We start from the raw sequence: 18,110 nt of genomic DNA on the forward strand, positions 1-18,110 counted from the left end.
GAGGGGCCCCACCCCTAGGTTGGGAACAGGTGGGGAGTTCTGGTCCTCTGAAATGAGGCCAACACGGAAGTAACTTAAAACTGCATTCTATCAAAAGGCCACCAGGGGGCGACCGTTTTGGTGTCAAAAGGACTTCCGTCTCTATACAAGTCAATGGAGAATTCACCAACTTCTCACTTGATTTTTAACCTCAGTAAACGTTTTCAAAATGTGTTTATGGTCTCAATCGCTAGTTTAAAGCCTTCTTCAATGCAGTATGATGTTCATTTGGGACATTTTGGCCTCCCTGATTTTATATGTGACGATAAAGCAGGGTATGCATTAGGGCGTGGCTACGTCGTGATTGACAGGTTGATTGGTTCACAGGTTCAGGAGGGCGCCTCATGCTCCTCCTGATGCCCATATAAGTAGAATCCCTGTTTTTATTTTTCCCAGCATGCACTTGAAATTTTCAAGATGGCGCTGCTCAGATCCGATACTATTGGCCTCCGAGCAGCAGTCCACAAACCAATGGGTGACGTCACGGATGTTACGTCCATTTCTTATATACAGTCTATGATACTACATCACTCATAATACTGGAGTACTTTTACTTAAGGAGGAGTTATCATGCAGTACTTTTAGTTGTAATGTAGTATTTGTACATTGCAGTATTAGTACTTTTACTGCAGTAAAGTATCAGAGTACTTCTTCCAGTACTGCTGCTGACAGTTTCTACAGAGGATCATGTGACTGTCAAAGGTCGACATTTATCAGCAGAGTTTCTGGATAAGATGAACTTTGGTTTTATTTGCTTGTGTTTCAAACACAAACAACATGATTCAAATATAAATGTGTTGCAGTAAAGTTAAATGTTGAGCAGCTTTTATCTGAGACTTTACTGTAAATGAGGAAACACAGTTTGAATCCACAGTGCGGCTCCTCGTCCTGATAACCGTCTCTGTTCTTTAAACACAACAAGCTCCACTCTGGGATCAGAGTTCATTGTTTTCTCCCTTTAAATCTACAGTTTGTAGATGGGTGTAACCAACATGTGACGCAGCACAGAGCTGTCAGGCTGCATTTATGACTGAATCACGTGTTCAGATCAAAGTTCAAACCTGTTTCCCTTATCAGGAAGTGAAGCTCAGACAGTCGTTGCCTCTGAGAGCTGAAATGGCGCAGAGAGATCAGCCGGACCGAGACTCAATCAGCTGTTCCATATGTCTGGATCTACTGAAGGATCCGGTGACTATTCCCTGTGGACACAGCTACTGTATGAGCTGTATTAAAGGATTCTGGGATGAAGAGGATCAGAGGAGGATCTACAGCTGCCCTCAGTGCAGAGAGGCCTTCACACCGAGGCCTGTCCTGAAGAAAAACACCATGTTAGCAGCTTTAGTGGAGCAGCTGAAGAAGACTGGACTCCAAGCTGCTCCTGCTGATCACTGCTATGCTGGACCTGAAGATGTGGCCTGTGATGTCTGCACTGGGAGGAAGCTGAAAGCCTTCAAGTCCTGTCTGACGTGTTCAGCCTCTTACTGTAAGAATCACCTCCAGCCTCACTTTGAATCAACCAAATTAAAGAAACACAAGCTGGTGGAGCTCTCAGAGAAGCTCCAGGAGAACATCTGCTCTCGTCATGATGAGGTGATGAAGATATTCTGCCGTACAGATAAGAAGTGTATCTGTTATCTGTGCACTATGGATGATCATAAAGGCCACGACACAGTCCCAGCTGCAGCAGAAAGGACTGAGAGGCAGAGAGAGCTCGAGGTGAGTCGACTAAACATCCAGCAGAGAATCCAGCACAGAGAGAAAGATTTGAAGCTGCTTCAACAGGAGGTGAAGGCCGTCAGTCGCTCTGCTGATAAAGCAGTGGAGGACAGTGAGAAGATCTTCACTCAGCTGATCCATCTCCTCCAGAAAAGAAGCTCTGATGTGAAGCAGCAGATCAGATCCCAGAAGGAAACTGAAGTGAGTGGAGTCAAAGAGCTTCAGGAGAAGCTGCAGCAGGAGATCACTGAGCTGAAGAGGAAAGACGCTGAACTGAAGCAGCTCTCACACACAGAGGATCACAACCAGTTTCTACACAACTACCCCTCAGTGTCACAACTCAGTGAACCTACAGACTCATCCATCATCAATATCCGTCCTCTGAGATACTTTGAGGATGTGACAGCAGCTGTGTCAGAGCTCAGAGATAAACTACAGGACATCCTGAGGGACAAATGGCCAAACATTTCACTGGCAGGTACTGAAGTAGATGTTTTACTGTCAGAACCAGAACCCAAGACCAGAGCTGAGTTCTTAAAATATTCACGTGAAATCACTCTGGATCCAAACACAGCAAACACAGAGCTGGTATTATCTGAGGGGAACAGAAAGACAGAATATACTAAACAACAACAGTCTTATTCTAGACACACAGACAGATTCACTCTTCATCCTCAGGTCCTGAGTAGAGAGAGTCTGACTGGACGTTGTTACTGGGAGGTGGAGTGGAGAGGGTTAGGAGGATGGTTCCCAGGAGTTTTTGTAGCAGTCTCATACAAGAATATCAGCAGAGCAGGACGTGAATCTCGATTTGGATCTACTGACAAATCTTGGTCTTTACGTTGCTTATTTAACAGTTATGACTTTTGTTTCAACAACATTAAAACTCCCGTCTCAGGTCCTGGTTCCTCCAGAGTCGGAGTGTACCTGGATCACAGAGCAGGTATTCTGTCTTTCTACGACGTCTCTGAAACCATGACTCTCCTCCACAGAGTCCAGACCACATTCACTCAGCCTCTCTATGCTGGACTTTGGGTTGGTTATGAATCAACAGCTGAGTTGTGTAAAGTGAAATAGACAGAAGTCATTTCAGACTTCATGTATCAGATGTTGTAATTCTTCATGTTTTTGTCTCCATGTTTCTGAGCTGCTCGGAGATCAGCTAATAAGGATATTCAACACTTTATTTGACTTTATGTATGTGTTGTTGATATGTTCAGTTTTTCTTTAAACGTGACTTTTTCCTGTGTGTTTTTATCCATGGAGGCTCTCACTGCTCACCTTGTTTTTAACCTTCACTGACATTTCTTCAGATGAAAATGTGAACTTCTCTTTGTTCTAAATGTTAGTTTCATGTTTGTATTGATGTATTTGTGTCTCTTGTTTCTTAAACGGAGAAAACAGCAGAACTTCCTTCATCACAGATATTTTGTTCTCATCATTTTGTAAATTCATAAAGAAATGTTGAATCAAACTGTAATGATCATGCTAATAATCATTAATGATGTTCTTGTACATAGCTGACATTCTGGGTTAAACTAACTGACTGTGTGGATGAAGTCAATCTGAACATGAAATCATTGATCACACTTTACTGATTGGATGTGTGAACAATCTGAAGCTTCAATAATCAATAAACAGGATTTTTATCAACAGTGATCAAAGTGTTTTCTTCTCATTCAAAGCTTGTGGAGAAAATGTGAAACTACAATGAGAGTTTATTAGAGGCAGTTTTCCTCCTGAAACACCACAAAGTTCACTTAATAATACTGCAGTACTTTTACTGTAATACTGCATACTACATCACTCATAATACTGCAGTACTTTTACTGTAATACTTCATACTACATCGCTCATAATACTGCAGTACTTTTACTGTAATACTGCATACTACATCACTCATAATACTGCAGTACTTTTACTGTAATACTGCATACTACATCATCATAATACTGCAGTACTTTTACTGTAATACTGCATACTACATCACTCATAATACTGCAGTACTTTTACTGTAATACTGCATACTACATAACTCATAATACTGGAGTACTTTTACTTAAGGAGGAGTTATCATACAGTACTTTTACTTGTAATGTAGTATTTGTACATTACAGAATTAGTACTTTTACTGCAGTAAAGTATCAGAGTACTTCTTCCAGTACTGCTGCTGACAGTTTCTACAGAGGATCATGTGACTGTCAAAGGTCGACATTTATCAGCAGAGTTTCTGGATAAGATGAACTTTGGTTTTATTTGCTTGTATTTCAAACACAAACAACATGATTCAAATATAAATGTGTTGCAGTAACGTTAAATGTTGAGCAGCTTTTATCTGAGACTTTACTGTAAATGAGGAAACACAGTTTGAATCCACAGTGCGGCTCCTCGACCTGATAACCGTCTCTGTTCTTTAAACACAACAAGCTCCACTCTGGGATCAGAGTTCATTGTTCTCTCCCTTTAAATCTACAGTTTGTAGATGGGTGTAACCAACATGTGACGCAGCACAGAGCTGTCAGGCTGCATTTATGACTGAATCACGAGTTCAGATCTGTTCAAACCTGTTTCACTTATCAGGAAGTGAAACTCAGTCAGTCGTTGCCTCTGAGAGCTGAAATGACGCAGAGAGATCAGCTGGACCGAGAAACAATAAGCTGTGTGATTGTTTACTGTAATACTGCATACTACATCACTATAATACTGCAGTACTTTTACTGTAATACTGCATACTACATCACTCATAATACTGCAGTACTTTTACTTGTAATGTAGTATTAGTACATTGCAGTATTAGTACTTTTACTGCAGTAAATTATCAGAGTACTTCTTCCAGTACTGCTGCTGACAGTTTCTACAGAGGATCATGTGACTGTCAAAGGTCGACGTTTATCAGCAGAGTTTCTGGATAAGATGAACTTTGGTTTTATTTGCTTGTATTTCAAACACAAACAACATGATTCAAATATAAATGTGTTGCAGTAAAGTTAGATGTTGAGCAGCTTTTATCTGAGACTTTACTGTAAATGAGGAAACACAGTTTGAATCCACAGTGCGGCTCCTCGTCCTGATAACCGTCTCTGTTCTTTAAACACAACAAGCTCCACTCTGGGATCAGAGTTCATTGTTCTCTCCCTTTAGATTTGCATTTTGTAGATGGGTGTAACCAACGTGTGATGCAGCACAGAGCTGTCAGACTGCATTCAGCAGAATCACGTGTTCAGATCTGTTCAAACCTGTTGCACTTATCAGGAAGTGAAACTCAGACAGTCGTTGCCTCTGAGAGCTGAAATGGCGCAGAGAAATCAGCTGGACCGAGAAACAATAAGCTGTGTGATCTTTTACTGTAATACTGCATACTACACAGGTGGGGAGTTCTGGTCCTCTGAAATGAGGCCAACGCGGAAGTAACTTAAAACTGCATTCTATCAAAAGGCCACCAGGGGGCGACCGTTTTGGTGTCAAAAGGACTTCCGTCTCTATACAAGTCAATGGAGAATTCACCAACTTCTCACTTGATTTCTAACCTCAGTAAACGTTTTCAAAATGTGTTTATGGTCTCAATCGCTAGTCTAAAGCCTTCTTCAATGCAGTATGATGTTCATTTGGGACATTTTGGCCTCCCTGATTTTATATGTGACGATAAAGCAGGGTATGCATTAGGGCGTGGCTATGTGGTGATTGACAGGTTGATTGGTTCACAGGTTCAGGAGGGCACCTCATGCTCCTCCTGATGCCCATATAAGTAGAATCCTTTTTTTTTTTACCCAGCATGCACCTGAAATTTTTAAGATGGCGCTGCTCAGATCCGATACTATTGGCCTCCGAGCAGCAGTCCACAAACCAATGGGTGACGTCACGGATGTTACGTCCATTTCTTATATACAGTCTATGATACTACATCACATAATACTGCAGTACTTTTACTGTAGGAGGAGTTATCATGGAGTACTTTTACTTGTAATGTAGTATTAGTACATTGCAGTATTAGTACTTTTACTGCAGTAAAGTATCAGAGTACTTCTTCCAGTACTGCTGCTGACAGTTTCTACAGAGGATCATGTGACTGTCAAAGGTCGACATTTATCAGCAGAGTTTCTGGATAAGATGAACTTTGGTTTTATTTGCTTGTATTTCAAACACAAACAACATGATTCAAATATAAATGTGTTGCAGTAAAGTTAAATGTTGAGCAGCTTTTATCTGAGACTTTACTGTAAATGAGGAAACACAGTTTGAATCCACAGTGCGGCTCCTCGTCCTGATAACCGTCTCTGTTCTTTAAACACAACAAGCTCCACTCTGGGATCAGAGTTCATTGTTTTCTCCCTTTAAATCTACAGTTTGTAGATGGGTGTAACCAACATGTGGTGCAGCAAAGAACTGTCAGGCTGCATTCATGACTGAATCACGTGTTCAGATCTGTTCAAACCTGTTTCCCTTATCAGATCAGAACTCAAACTTATAAAACTTATCAGGAAGTGAAGCTCAGACAGTCGTTGCCTCTGAGAGCTGAAATGGCGCAGAGAGATCAGCCGGACCGAGACTCAATCAGCTGTTCCATCTGTCTGGATCTACTGAAGGATCCGGTGACTATTCCCTGTGGACACAGCTACTGTATGAGCTGTATTAAAGGATTCTGGGATGGAGAGGATCAGAGGAGAATCTACAGCTGCCCTCAGTGCAGAGAGGCCTTCACACAGAGGCCTGCCCTGAAGAAAAACACCATGTTAGCAGCTTTAGTGGAGCAGCTGAAGAAGACTGGACTCCAAGCTGCTCCTGCTGATCACTGCTATGCTGGACCTGAAGATGTGGCCTGTGATGTCTGCACTGGGAGGAAGCTGAAAGCCTTCAAGTCCTGTCTGACGTGCCTGATGTCTTACTGTAAGAATCACCTCCAGTCTCACTTTGAATCAACCAAATTAAAGAAACACAAGCTGGTGGAGCCCTCGGAGAAGCTCCAGGAGAACATCTGCTCTCGTCATGATGAGGTGATGAAGATATTCTGCCGTACAGATAAGAAGAGTATCTGTTATCTGTGCACTATGGAGGATCATAGAGGCCACGACACAGTCCCAGCTGCAGCAGAAAGGACTGAGAGGCAGAGAGAGCTCGAGGTGAGTCGACTAAACATCCAGCAGAGAATCCAGGACAGAGAGAAAGATGTGAAGCTGCTTCAACAGGAGGTGGAGGCCGTCAGTCGCTCTGCTGATAAAGCAGTGAAGGACAGTGAGAAGACCTTCACTCAGCTGATCCGTCTCCTCCAGAAAAGAAGCTCTGATGTGAAGCAGCAGATCAGATCCCAGCAGGAAACTGAAGTGAGTCGAGTCAAAGAGCTTCAGGAGAAGCTGCAGCAGGAGATCACTGAGCTGAAGAGGAAAGACGCTGAACTGAAGCAGCTCTCACACACAGAGGATCACAACCAGTTTCTACATAACTACCCTTCAGTGTCACAACTCAGTGAACCTACAGACTCATCCAGCATCAATATCCGTCCTCTGAGATACTTTGAGGATGTGACAGCAGCTGTGTCAGAGCTCAGAGATAAACTACAGGACATCCTGAGGGATGACTGGACAAACATCTTACTGACAGTGACTGAAGTGGACGTTTTACTGCCACAACCAGAACCCAAGACCAGAGCTGAGTTCTTAAAATATTCACGTGAAATCACTCTGGATCCAAACACAGCATACACACGGCTGTTATTATCTGAGGGGAACAGAAAAGTAGAATATACGGAACAACAACAGTCTTATTCTAATAACATAGACAGATTCACTGGTTATCGTCAGGTTCTGAGTAAAGAGAGTCTGACTGGACGTTGTTACTGGGAGGTGGAGTGGAGAGGAAGATGGGGAGTTTATGTAGCAGTCGCATACAAGAACATCAGCAGAGCAGGAGATGAATCTGTATTTGGATTTAATGATAAATCTTGGTCTTTACTCTGTTTCAATAACAGGTATGACTTTTACTTCAACAGCATTAAAACTCCCGTCTCAGGTCCTGGTTCCTCCAGAGTCGGAGTGTACCTGGATCACAGAGCAGGTATTCTGTCCTTCTACAGCGTCTCTGAAACCATGACTCTCCTCCACAGAGTCCAGACCACATTCACTCAGCCTCTCTATGCTGGACTTAATATGTATGGTGGAGGCACAGCGGAGTTGTGTAAAGTGAAATAGACAGAAGTCATTTCAGACTTCATGTGTCAGATGTTGTAATTCTTCATGTTTTTGTTTTCATGTTTCTGAGGCTTCAAAGTATTGTAAAAATCAGCCTCTTTCTCTTCTCCCAAACGCTGTGGGCGTGCCCGCCGAGTCTGCTGAAGCCCCGCCCCCTACCAAGTGTCACCTGTCAATCAAAGTCACCACCTCTACCAAAAACATGCGTCTGAGAGCTTTCTGCTGCTAACTCAGCTGCTAGCTCGGCGGCTAACTCAGCTGCTAGCTCGGTGGCTAAGTCAGCGGCTAGCTCGGCGGCTAGCTCAGCCGCTAACTCGGCGGCTAGCTCGACAGCTAACTCAGCGGCTAGCTCGGTAGCTAACTCGGCGGCTAGCTCGGAAGCTAACTCGGCGGCTAACTCGGCGGCTAACTCAGCTAACTGGTTAACTGTAGACTATAGTAGTAGTGTGAGCTGAATGTATTTATACCTCTACAGCAGCAGGGGCGGGTTTATGCCATTAAATCCAGACACAGAAATGTTGAAACACAGTTTGTGAAGCCTAGCTCCACGATTCAAATCTAAATGGTTGAAATGCTTTTTACACCTTTTTTAGAAATACATTTATGACCTATTTAATGTGTTTAGAAGAAAATGTCTGAATTCACTTTACACAGTCTTTAAACAGAACTTCCTTCATCACAGATATTTTGTTTTCATCACTTTGTAAATTCATAAAGAAATGTTCAATCAAACTGTAATGATCATGATAATAATCATTAATGATGTTTACTGTAATACTTTAACTACATCACTCATAATACTTTACTGTAGTAGGATTTCTCATGACATGAAATTGAGTATTTTTACATAACTGTATTGGTACTTTTACATAAATAAAGGATCTAAATACTTCTTCCATCTGTGCTTGTTGCCATATTTGGAGCAAATCCCACTTCCACAAATCCACAGTGGAGGCAACATGTCGACATCATGTACTCAGCGTGTAAAACATCGGCCCTGCTTTAATATAACACGACGCAGACTCAAACAGTTTCAGTGCGAGAGGAAACAACAAAACACCAAAATATGTGAGATGAAAGCATTTTTTTTTTTTCCTCCACAATCCCATTATCTCAAGATCTCAAGTTAATCATCAGATAACAGACATTTCCTCCTTCTAACAGGTTCATTATCTCAAAAGGTTGTTTTCTTGAGATGAGATAATCATCAATTTTGTTTTTCTCATCCTGTTTCCTCTCTTTTGTTTTTTCAGGGTTAAATCTGGATAGCACCGTGTTTTGATTAGACTTAACATTAATGTTATCAAACCATTATTTATATCACAGCTGCTTTTATTTGTTTTCATATGATGTTATTTATATCTCAAAAAAAATGTTTGGAGTATTTTTTTGCTTTGTGTTCCAGCGCAGATGTTTTTGAGAGGCGCTGATTTATACCATGAGCTAATTGAAAAAAGCTGTAATTGATTCTGATGAAGCAGCTTGATTGGATTCCACACATGCATGTGAATATGTTGGTAATTAACATCCAGCTCCTGCGTTTTAATGTCCCACAAGACTCTTGAATGTTTTCCACAGTGATGGGAAGAATAGTCAGCAGTGTGAAGGAAAAAATAAAGTGTCTTAGTATTAAATCTAAATATCTTATGCCAGTTTTTTTAACGTCTGATTTTCACTGAATAACCTCGAAACCCACTGAGCTGCTTTTATAACCTTCCACTCAGACTCTGAATATCAATATCGCTTATTTGTTGAAGCACATAATGCCAATTCAGGCCGTCACAGGAATAAACTGACAGCTCCATGCAGTCAGCAGAGAGGCCTATTTATAGACCACACACACACACGCACACACACACACACATGCACGCACACACACACGCACACATGCACACACATGCACTTGACCCCACCACACTCTTAGCAGGGTGCATTAATCTGATTTGATGTAATGCACTTGATCATATTATATCTGCAGGGTGTGTGTGTGTGTGTGTGTGTGTGTGTGTGTGTGTGTGTGTGTGTGTGTGTGTGTGTGTGTGTGTGTGTGTGTGTGTGTGTGTGTTACATAGTAGACAGAAGGATGTTCAGCATTTATGTCAAAGATAAAAAAAGAAGAAGAATACAGACAGTTTGATACTCCTGATCATATAAATCATGTTTTATTAGAATTTTTTTTGCTCTCTTCATGATTTTGTTTAACAGAGGAAACCTAATAATGTGCTGTGTTATTTTAGCTGTAGAATAACCTTTAATAATAATAAAAAACTTGATTTATATAGATATTTTTAAACAACAGCTATTATTCATAGAGCAAAAGTGAAAATAGGAGAACGGAAATAGCTATATGAGACATTCAAAAGTCATTTATTGCTATGACATGTTATATATTAATGACTTAAAAGTAGTGTATTAAAAATATCTATTGTATGTTGCAGCTACAGATACATTTAAAAAAACTAATAAATGCTAGTTTTTCAATCTTAATCATAGACTGTATATAAAAATGGACGTAACATCCGTGACGTCACCCATTGGTTTGTGGACTGCTGCTCGGAGGCCAATAGTATCGGATCTGAGCAGCGCCATCTTTAAAATGTCAGGTGCATGCTGGGTAAAATAAAAACATGGATTGTACTTATATGGGCATCAGGAGGAGCATGAGGCGCCCTCCTGAACCTGTGAACCAATCAACCTGTCAATCACCACGTAGCCACGCCCTAATGCATACCCTGCTTTATCGTCACATATAAAATCAGGGAGGCCAAAATGTCCCAAATGAACATCATACTGCATTGAAGAAGGCTTTAAACTAGCGATTGAGACCATAAACACATTTTGAAAACGTTTACTGAGGTTAGAAATCAAGTGAGAAGTTGGTGAATTCTCCATTGACTTGTATGGAGACGGAAGTCCTTTTGACACCAAAACGGTCGCCCCCTGGTGGCCTTTTGATAGAATGCAGTTTTAAGTTACTTCCGCGTTGGCCTCATTTCAGAGGACCAGAACTCCCCACCTGGTCTTAATCAATCTGTTGATTGTTTTCTCAATTAATCAATTAGTTGTTTAGTCTATAAAACGTCAGAAAATGGGGATAAACATGATAATCACTGCTTCCTAAGGGTAAATATATTCAGTTTACTCTCATAGAAGACTCCATAAATCAGAAAATATGTTGTTTTTTTCTTTAAAAATGATAAATGTCCTGTCTGTCAGCCTGTGAATGTGATGACTAATCATTGATAGAAAGCACAAAGACAACAAGAAACATGGTGGTCTGTTTTTTGTCTGTATATTATAAACATGCAAACAATATGTTCTCATTTTACGTCTTTTCATACACTCTTTTCTCATCACTATCAAAGACATCCATCCATCCATTGAAACCAGTTACGCCTGCAGTCACACACACACACACACACACACACACACACACACACACACACACACACACACACACACACACACACACACACACAAACACACACACACACACACACACACACACAGGAACAAGAGAAACTGAAGCCTCTGGGAGTTTGAGAGTTTTCAGGGGTTTGACAGGATCAGAGCTGGATGCCATATTTAGCTCTTGATCAAAGATGAAAGGTGAGCAAGGTCCACACACACACACACACACACACACACACACACACACACACACACACACACACACACACACACACACACACACACACACACACACACGAACACACACACACACACACACACACACACACACACACACACACACACACACACAGAACCACCCAACCCTGTGCCCACCATCACCCACGGGACCCTGTCTTCTTCTCTTTGAAGACAAAGCTTATGATGCTTGAATATTACAGGAGGGTGTGTGTGTGTGTGTGTGTGTGTGTGTGTGTGTTTATGTATTTTTCTGACTGTGTATTCCCCACCCACACACACACACACACACACACACACACACACACAAACACACACACACACAGCTGCAGGAGAAGGTTGTTTTTTTTAGCATGAATGTATATTTTTCATATTGCATCATGTTGAACATCTTTTAAATCCACTAAGACGCAGTTGTTTCATGTTTTTCTATCTTTTGTGAGACGATCTGACTCCTAACAGCTGACACTGTGTACAACAAACAACAGAGTATTGACTGTTTCCGTAGTAACCTGATGTGTATGAATAAGATGTCTACTTTCCTAAATGAAGGATTAAAGCAAAGCAGACTAACACAGATACAGTTCTATCAAAGTAACTTGATTTATTGGCCACATAGGAGCCTTTTCTAGGTTCCTAATGAGTAGTTTAAATGTGTAAATGTGAATTATAGTCTCAGTTTGAGACTTCAGTGAGGCTAAATAAAGAGGAAGATCTTTGCAAAGTTGAGCTGATTTTAGTAACTGTTGTCTGTTCTTCATTGATACTGTTTTACAAGCTGTTTTATCTTTTATAAGCAAGTTAAAGAACACATCTGCAGCTCATGTAGATGTTGTAACAGACAGTTTTAATCACTGCACTATACCTCCTGCTGTCTTGTTTTGGTGTTTCCTGAATAGTTCATCAGTCTGAAGCATCGATATCATCAGTTCCAGCCCTGAGACACATACTGTATCATTAACACATACAGAAGTAGAAATCCAGCTTTAGCAGAGACAAGGATCCAGCTCAATGCAACAATAAGAAAAACTGAATCACACTTTCAATATGCAGAGTTTATACAGTTTGACCTTTCAGCAAAGGTACAAAATTAAATATGCAACAGAGTGGACTGTTTAAAGCTACAGAGACAAGCTTTTATACTCCAAAAAAGTACAAGTCTGCTCAATCTGTGTGATGTAAACAAACTTAACCTTCCTGTCGTCCTCCCGGGTCAAATTGACCCCGTCTGTTTTGACTGTTCCTTCTTTCCTCCCTTCCTCCTCATCTCTTTCTTTCCTTCCTCCATCCCCCTTTCTTCCTTCCTTCTTTCCTTCCCCCTTCCTTCTTTCCTGCCTCCCTCCCTCCTACCTTCTTTCCTTCCTTCTTTCCTCCCTTTCCTTCCTTCCTCCTTTCCTCCCTCCCTCCTTCTCTTTCTTTATTCCCTCCTACCTTCCCCCTTCCTTCGTTCCTCTGTATTTCCTTCCTTCCTTCCTTCTTCCATTCCTCTTTTCCTTTCTCCCTTTCTCTCTCCCTTCTTTCCTTCCTTCCTTCCCTCTTTCCTTCCTCACTCATTTCCTTCCTTCCTTCCCTCCTTCCTTCCTTCCTCCCTCCTTTCCTTCCCTCCTTCCTTCCCTTCCTTCCCTTCCTTCTTCCTCCCTTGCTTCCTTGACTTGAGGACAACAGGAGGGTTAAAACATTCTGGTTCAGACGATAGAATAAAACCTCCTGGGGGAAAAAGTCTGAGCTGTGAAACCAAATCTGAAAAACATCTGGAGGAGAAAAGTACATCAGGCAGAGCTGATTGGTGAAGCAGCAGAGTAGACGAGAAGAAGAAGAAGAAGAAAAAAAAGCTGATATGAGCGTTGGAGCTGCACTTCTCCTCCTCTCTGCTTATCGCCTGCAGACCAGCCGGCGAGTTCAGTCGCAGAGAAATCAAGTCTCCCGTGACTCTCGTGAGCAAGCAGAAATCTTATCTGTGCCGATATGTCCTCCACGTGAACTCCCAACAACCCCCCCCATCTACCCCCCCCTTCCTCCTCCTCCTCTTCCTCCTTCGCTCGCTAGCGACGTTCAAACATCACTCAAACAGAAGTGGAGACATCCTTTAGTTTGTGACGCAGCAACTTTGATAAAGTCTGAATTATTTTAACCTTTGTGTCGTCCTCCCGGGTCAAATTGACCCCGTCTGTTTTGACTGTTCCTTCTTTCCTTCCTTCTTCCTTCTCTCTTTCATTCCTCCCTCCCTTCTTCTTTCCATCCCTCCTTCCTTCCTCCCTCCCTTCCTTCTTTCCTTCCCTCCTTCCATCCTTTCCTTCATCTCTTCCTTCTTTCCTTCCTTCCTCCCTCCTTCTCTCTTTGGTTCCTTCCTTTCTCTTTCCTCCCTCCCTCCTTCTTTCCTTCCCTCATTCCTTCCTTCCTTTCCTTCATCCCTTCCTTCTTTCTTTCCTTCCTCCCTTCTTCTTTCCTCCCTCCCTCCTTCTTTCCTCCCTTCTTTCCTTCTCTCTTTTGTTCCTCCCTCTCTCCTTCTTTCCTTCCCTCCTTCCTTCATTTCCTTCATCCCTTCCTTCTGTCCTTCCTTCCTCCCTTCCTTTCTCCCTCCTTCCCTCCTTCCTTGTTTCCTGCCTCCCTCCTACATTCCTCCTTTAATCCTTATTTCCTACGTCCTTCTTTCCTTTCCTTCCTTCCTTCCTTCCTCTAGTGAGCAAGGAAGAATCTTATCTGTGCCGATATGTCCTCCACGTGAACCCCCCCCCCCCACCACCACCCTCCTCCTCCTCCTCCTTCACTCGCTACCGACGTTCAAACATCCCTCAAACAGAAGTGGAGACATCTTTTAGTTTGTGTCGCAGCAGCTTTGATAAAGTCTGAATTATTTTAACCTTCCTGTCGTCCTCCTGGGTCAAATTGACCCCGTCTGTTTTGACTGTTCCTTCTTTCCTCCCTTCTGTCCTTACTTCTGTCCTTCCTCTTTCCTTCTCTCTTTCATTCCTTCCTCTCTCTTTCCTCCCTCCCTCCTTCCTTCCTTCCTTTCCTTCCTCCCTTCCTTCTTTCCTTCCTCCCTCCTTCTCTCTTTTGTTCCTTCCTCTCTCTTTCCTCCCTCCCTCCTTATTTCCTTCCCTCCTTTTCTTCCTTTCCTTCATCCCTTCCTTCTTTCCTTCCTCGCTCCTTCTCTCTTTCATTCCTTCCTCTCTCTTTCCTCCCTCCCTCCTTCTTTCCTTCCTTCCTTCCTTTCCTTCATCCCTTCCTTCCTCCCTTCCTCTTTTCCTTTCTCTCTCCCTCCCTCCTTCCTTGTTTCCTGCCTCCCTCCTACCTTCCTTTATTCCTTATTTCCTCCGTCCTTCTTTACTTTCCTTCCTCCCTTCCTTCTTTCCTTTCCTTCCTTCCTTCTCTGTTCCTGTGCCGATATGTCCTCCATGTGAACCCCCCCACCCTCCTCCTCCTCCTCCTCCTCTTCGCTTGCTACCAATGTTCAAACATCACTCAAACAGAAGTGGAGACATCTTTTAGTTTGTGTCGCAGCAGCTTTGATAAAGTCTGAATTATTTTAAAACACTAAAGAATGACGCTCTATTTCTTCAGTGGCATTTAAAGATTTTTTTTTTTTTGCAGACCTTGAAGCGAATCTATTACATTCACAGACGTGACATTTTGTTATTTTGCAGTCTCTGCACTCGGAGCAACTTACAAGAAGTGCGGCAGCAATAAAACAAAGGTCACAGCTTACTTAGAAAATAACAGCTTTCAGAGGAAGTGGAGAGAGAAGATAAAAATCTAATTTCCACAAATATCTGTTCTTCACATCTTTACACATTTAGACGAGTCACTGAAGCGAGAAACTATTTTATCTGCAGACATGTGAAGAATATTATATCAATACGTATATGATTAAGCTTCCTGTCGTCCTCCCGGGTCAAATTCACCCTGTCTGTTTTCACTGTTCCTTTTTTCCTCCCTTCCTTCCTTCCGCCTGTCCTTCCTTTCCTTCCTCCCTTCCTTCTTTCTTTCCTTCCCTCCTTCTTTACTTCCTTCCTTTCCTTCCTCCCATCCTTCTTTACTTCCTTCCTCCCATCATGTTCCTTTCTCCCTCCCTCCCTCCCTCATTCCTTGTTTCCTGCCTCCCTCATTCCTTGTTTCCTCCCTCCCTCATTCCTTGTTTCCTGCCTCCCTCCTACCTTCCTTTATTCCTTCTTTCCTCCGTCCTTCCTTCCTTCTTTCATTTCCTTCCTTCCTTCCTCCCTCCTTTCCTTCCTTCTTCCTCCCTTCTTTCCTCATTTCCTTCCTTCTTCCTTCATCCCTTCCTTCCTCCCTCCCTTCCTTCTTCCTCCCTTCCATCCTTCCTCCCTCCCTCCTTTCCTTCCTTCTTCCTCCCCTCCTTCCTTGAATCGAGGACTACAGGAGGGTTAAAGAAACATATTGGCTGATATTTAGAAAGAAGAGATTATATTATTTATATATCTACATATATATAATATATATATATATATATATATATATATATATATATGTATATATAAATATATATATATAGATATAACAGGAAGAGTTATGCAGCTGAATAGTGAGGAGTATGAAGTGTGAACCAACCTTGTGCATCCACATTGATATTTGCTCTCCTGTGCTGGCAGAGATCACAGGGAAATTAATTAAAAGATAAGACCTGAGAGTAGAAACGTTAAAGGAGAACAATGTACCGTCATTGTTTACGATGAACACCTCACGATAAATTCTTTTCATGACTTATTTTGAATTTTAATGCTGTTTGCTTTTTCAGATTTGGCCACCAGTGTAAACACGAATGATTCATATCCTCGTAAAAAATATAAACAAATAAATAAAATCCAAAATGTCCAGCTTTTAAAATGTCACTGTCACACTCAGGCAATGAGTGAGAGGAGTTTAGCCAAGAAAAGCATGAATAATAACTGGATACATTATTTCTAAAGTCACCTACAGAGCTCAAAGTTATATCAGAGGAGGAGATGTTGAACTCAGATTATGTGTAAACAAAGATTGATGGACTGTGTTGTTTATGAGGAATCAGACACGATGGATCAGCTGTTTCATTCCCTGTACGCTAATTCAGAACTTTAACTAAACTGTTTCAAACTTTTCAAACTGAACCCTCCTGCTGTCCTCCCGGGTCAAATTGACCCCATCTCTTTGAACCCTTCCTTCCTTCCTTCCTTCCTTCCTTCCTTCCTTCCTTCCTTCCTTCCTCTTTCTTTAATTTTTCCTTCGTTCTTCCCCTCTTTCCCTTTTTCTTTGCTCCCTCCTCCTTCCGTACTTCTTTCCTCACTTCCTCACTTCCTTCTCTCCTCCCTCTTTTCCTCCCTCTTTTCCTCCCTCCCTCCTTACTCCTTTCCTTCCTTCCTTCCTCATTCCTTCCTTCCTTCCTTCTTTCCTCATTCCTTCCTCCTCCCTCCCTCTTTCCCTCCATTCTTCATTCCTTCCTCCCTTCCTCATTCCTTCCTTCCTTCCTTCTGTCCTCATTCCTTCCTCCTTTCCTTCCTTCCTTCCTCATTCCTTCCTTCCTTCTTTCCTCATTCCTTCCTCATCCCTCCCTCCCTCCCTCATTCCTTCCTCCCCCTTCCTCCACCCTCCCTCCCTTCCTTCTATCCTTACTTCCTTCCTCTTTTCCTCCCTCCCTCCTTACTCCTTTCCTTCCTTCCTTCCTTCCTTCCTTCCTTGACCTGAGGAGAACAGGAGGGTTAATATACACGTGAAAACCAAAAGAAAGAGACTGAAATCAGAGACGTATAAATGTGGCTGAGCAGACAAAAGTGTGTTAAATCTGTTTTTTCTGTCACTTCAATAATTGTACAGTGTGTTAAATTAAAATCTGTACATTTATCGATGAAAAGCATATTAATAGTAAACAGTTTCCTCCTCAGCGGACCTGGAGAATCCCTCAGAAAAGCTGAGATTATTTGCTTTGACTTCACTAAATCCCTGAAAGACCCGACACACAAACACCCCCCCTACACACACACACACACACACACACACACACACACACACACACACACACACACACACACACACACACACACACACACACACACACACACACACACACACACACACACACACACACACACTCCGGTGAAATTAATCACAGAGCTTTCCAAAGAAAGATTGACACACTTTCTTTGGTTAAAGGTCTTCCACAATCCGAAGATAAACAAGCGACTGTGAGTAATGACAATCTCTCAGACTGAGTGTGCGGCCTCGTGGAGCCTCGGCAGTGATAAAGTGATGCTTGACGGATTCAAAAAGGCCTTTGTTGAGCAGAAGAAGGAAGTTTATTAATATGCAAACCAGACTGTTGGTGTCAAGGCTGTTTAGGAATACAAATTGCGCAACCTTTTTTGCAGATGGAGTTCCTTAAAAGAAGTGTAAATGAGAATGTAATGATGTGTTTCGTTGTGGCCTGAACTTCATTAAAGTGAGTCGCCTCTCGTCACTTATTATTATTTTCTTCTAGTTGATCGTGAGTTTGTGACACCTGCTGATATCCTGAGTCTCACATCAACATGCAGACCT

General features: G+C 42.1%; 1 protein-coding gene across 1 annotated transcript; it reads left to right on the top strand.

Moving 5' to 3' along the window:
* Window positions 1–1,155: 1,155 nt before the first annotated feature.
* On the top strand, window positions 1,156–8,190 carry LOC133977004 (tripartite motif-containing protein 16-like). The gene is made up of 2 exons (XM_062415147.1): window positions 1,156–1,755; window positions 6,873–8,190. The coding sequence occupies exons 1-2, from the start codon at window positions 1,156–1,158 to the stop codon at window positions 7,935–7,937; spliced, it is 1,665 nt and encodes a 554-aa protein (XP_062271131.1). The 3' UTR covers window positions 7,938–8,190.
* Window positions 8,191–18,110: the final 9,920 nt, after the last annotated feature.

Source organism: Scomber scombrus, unplaced genomic scaffold, assembly GCF_963691925.1.
Source record: "Scomber scombrus unplaced genomic scaffold, fScoSco1.1 SCAFFOLD_262, whole genome shotgun sequence".
NCBI classification, from domain to species: domain Eukaryota; kingdom Metazoa; phylum Chordata; class Actinopteri; order Scombriformes; family Scombridae; genus Scomber; species Scomber scombrus.

Coding starts and splice junctions, on each gene's coding strand:
- LOC133977004 (XM_062415147.1), top strand. CDS start 1,156: ATGGCGCAGAGAGATCAGCCGGACCGAGACTCAATCAGCTGTTCCATA. Junction 1,756..6,872: donor AGAGGCAGAGAGAGCTCGAG/GTGAGTCGACTA, acceptor AGAGAGCTCGAG/GTGAGTCGACTAAACATCCA.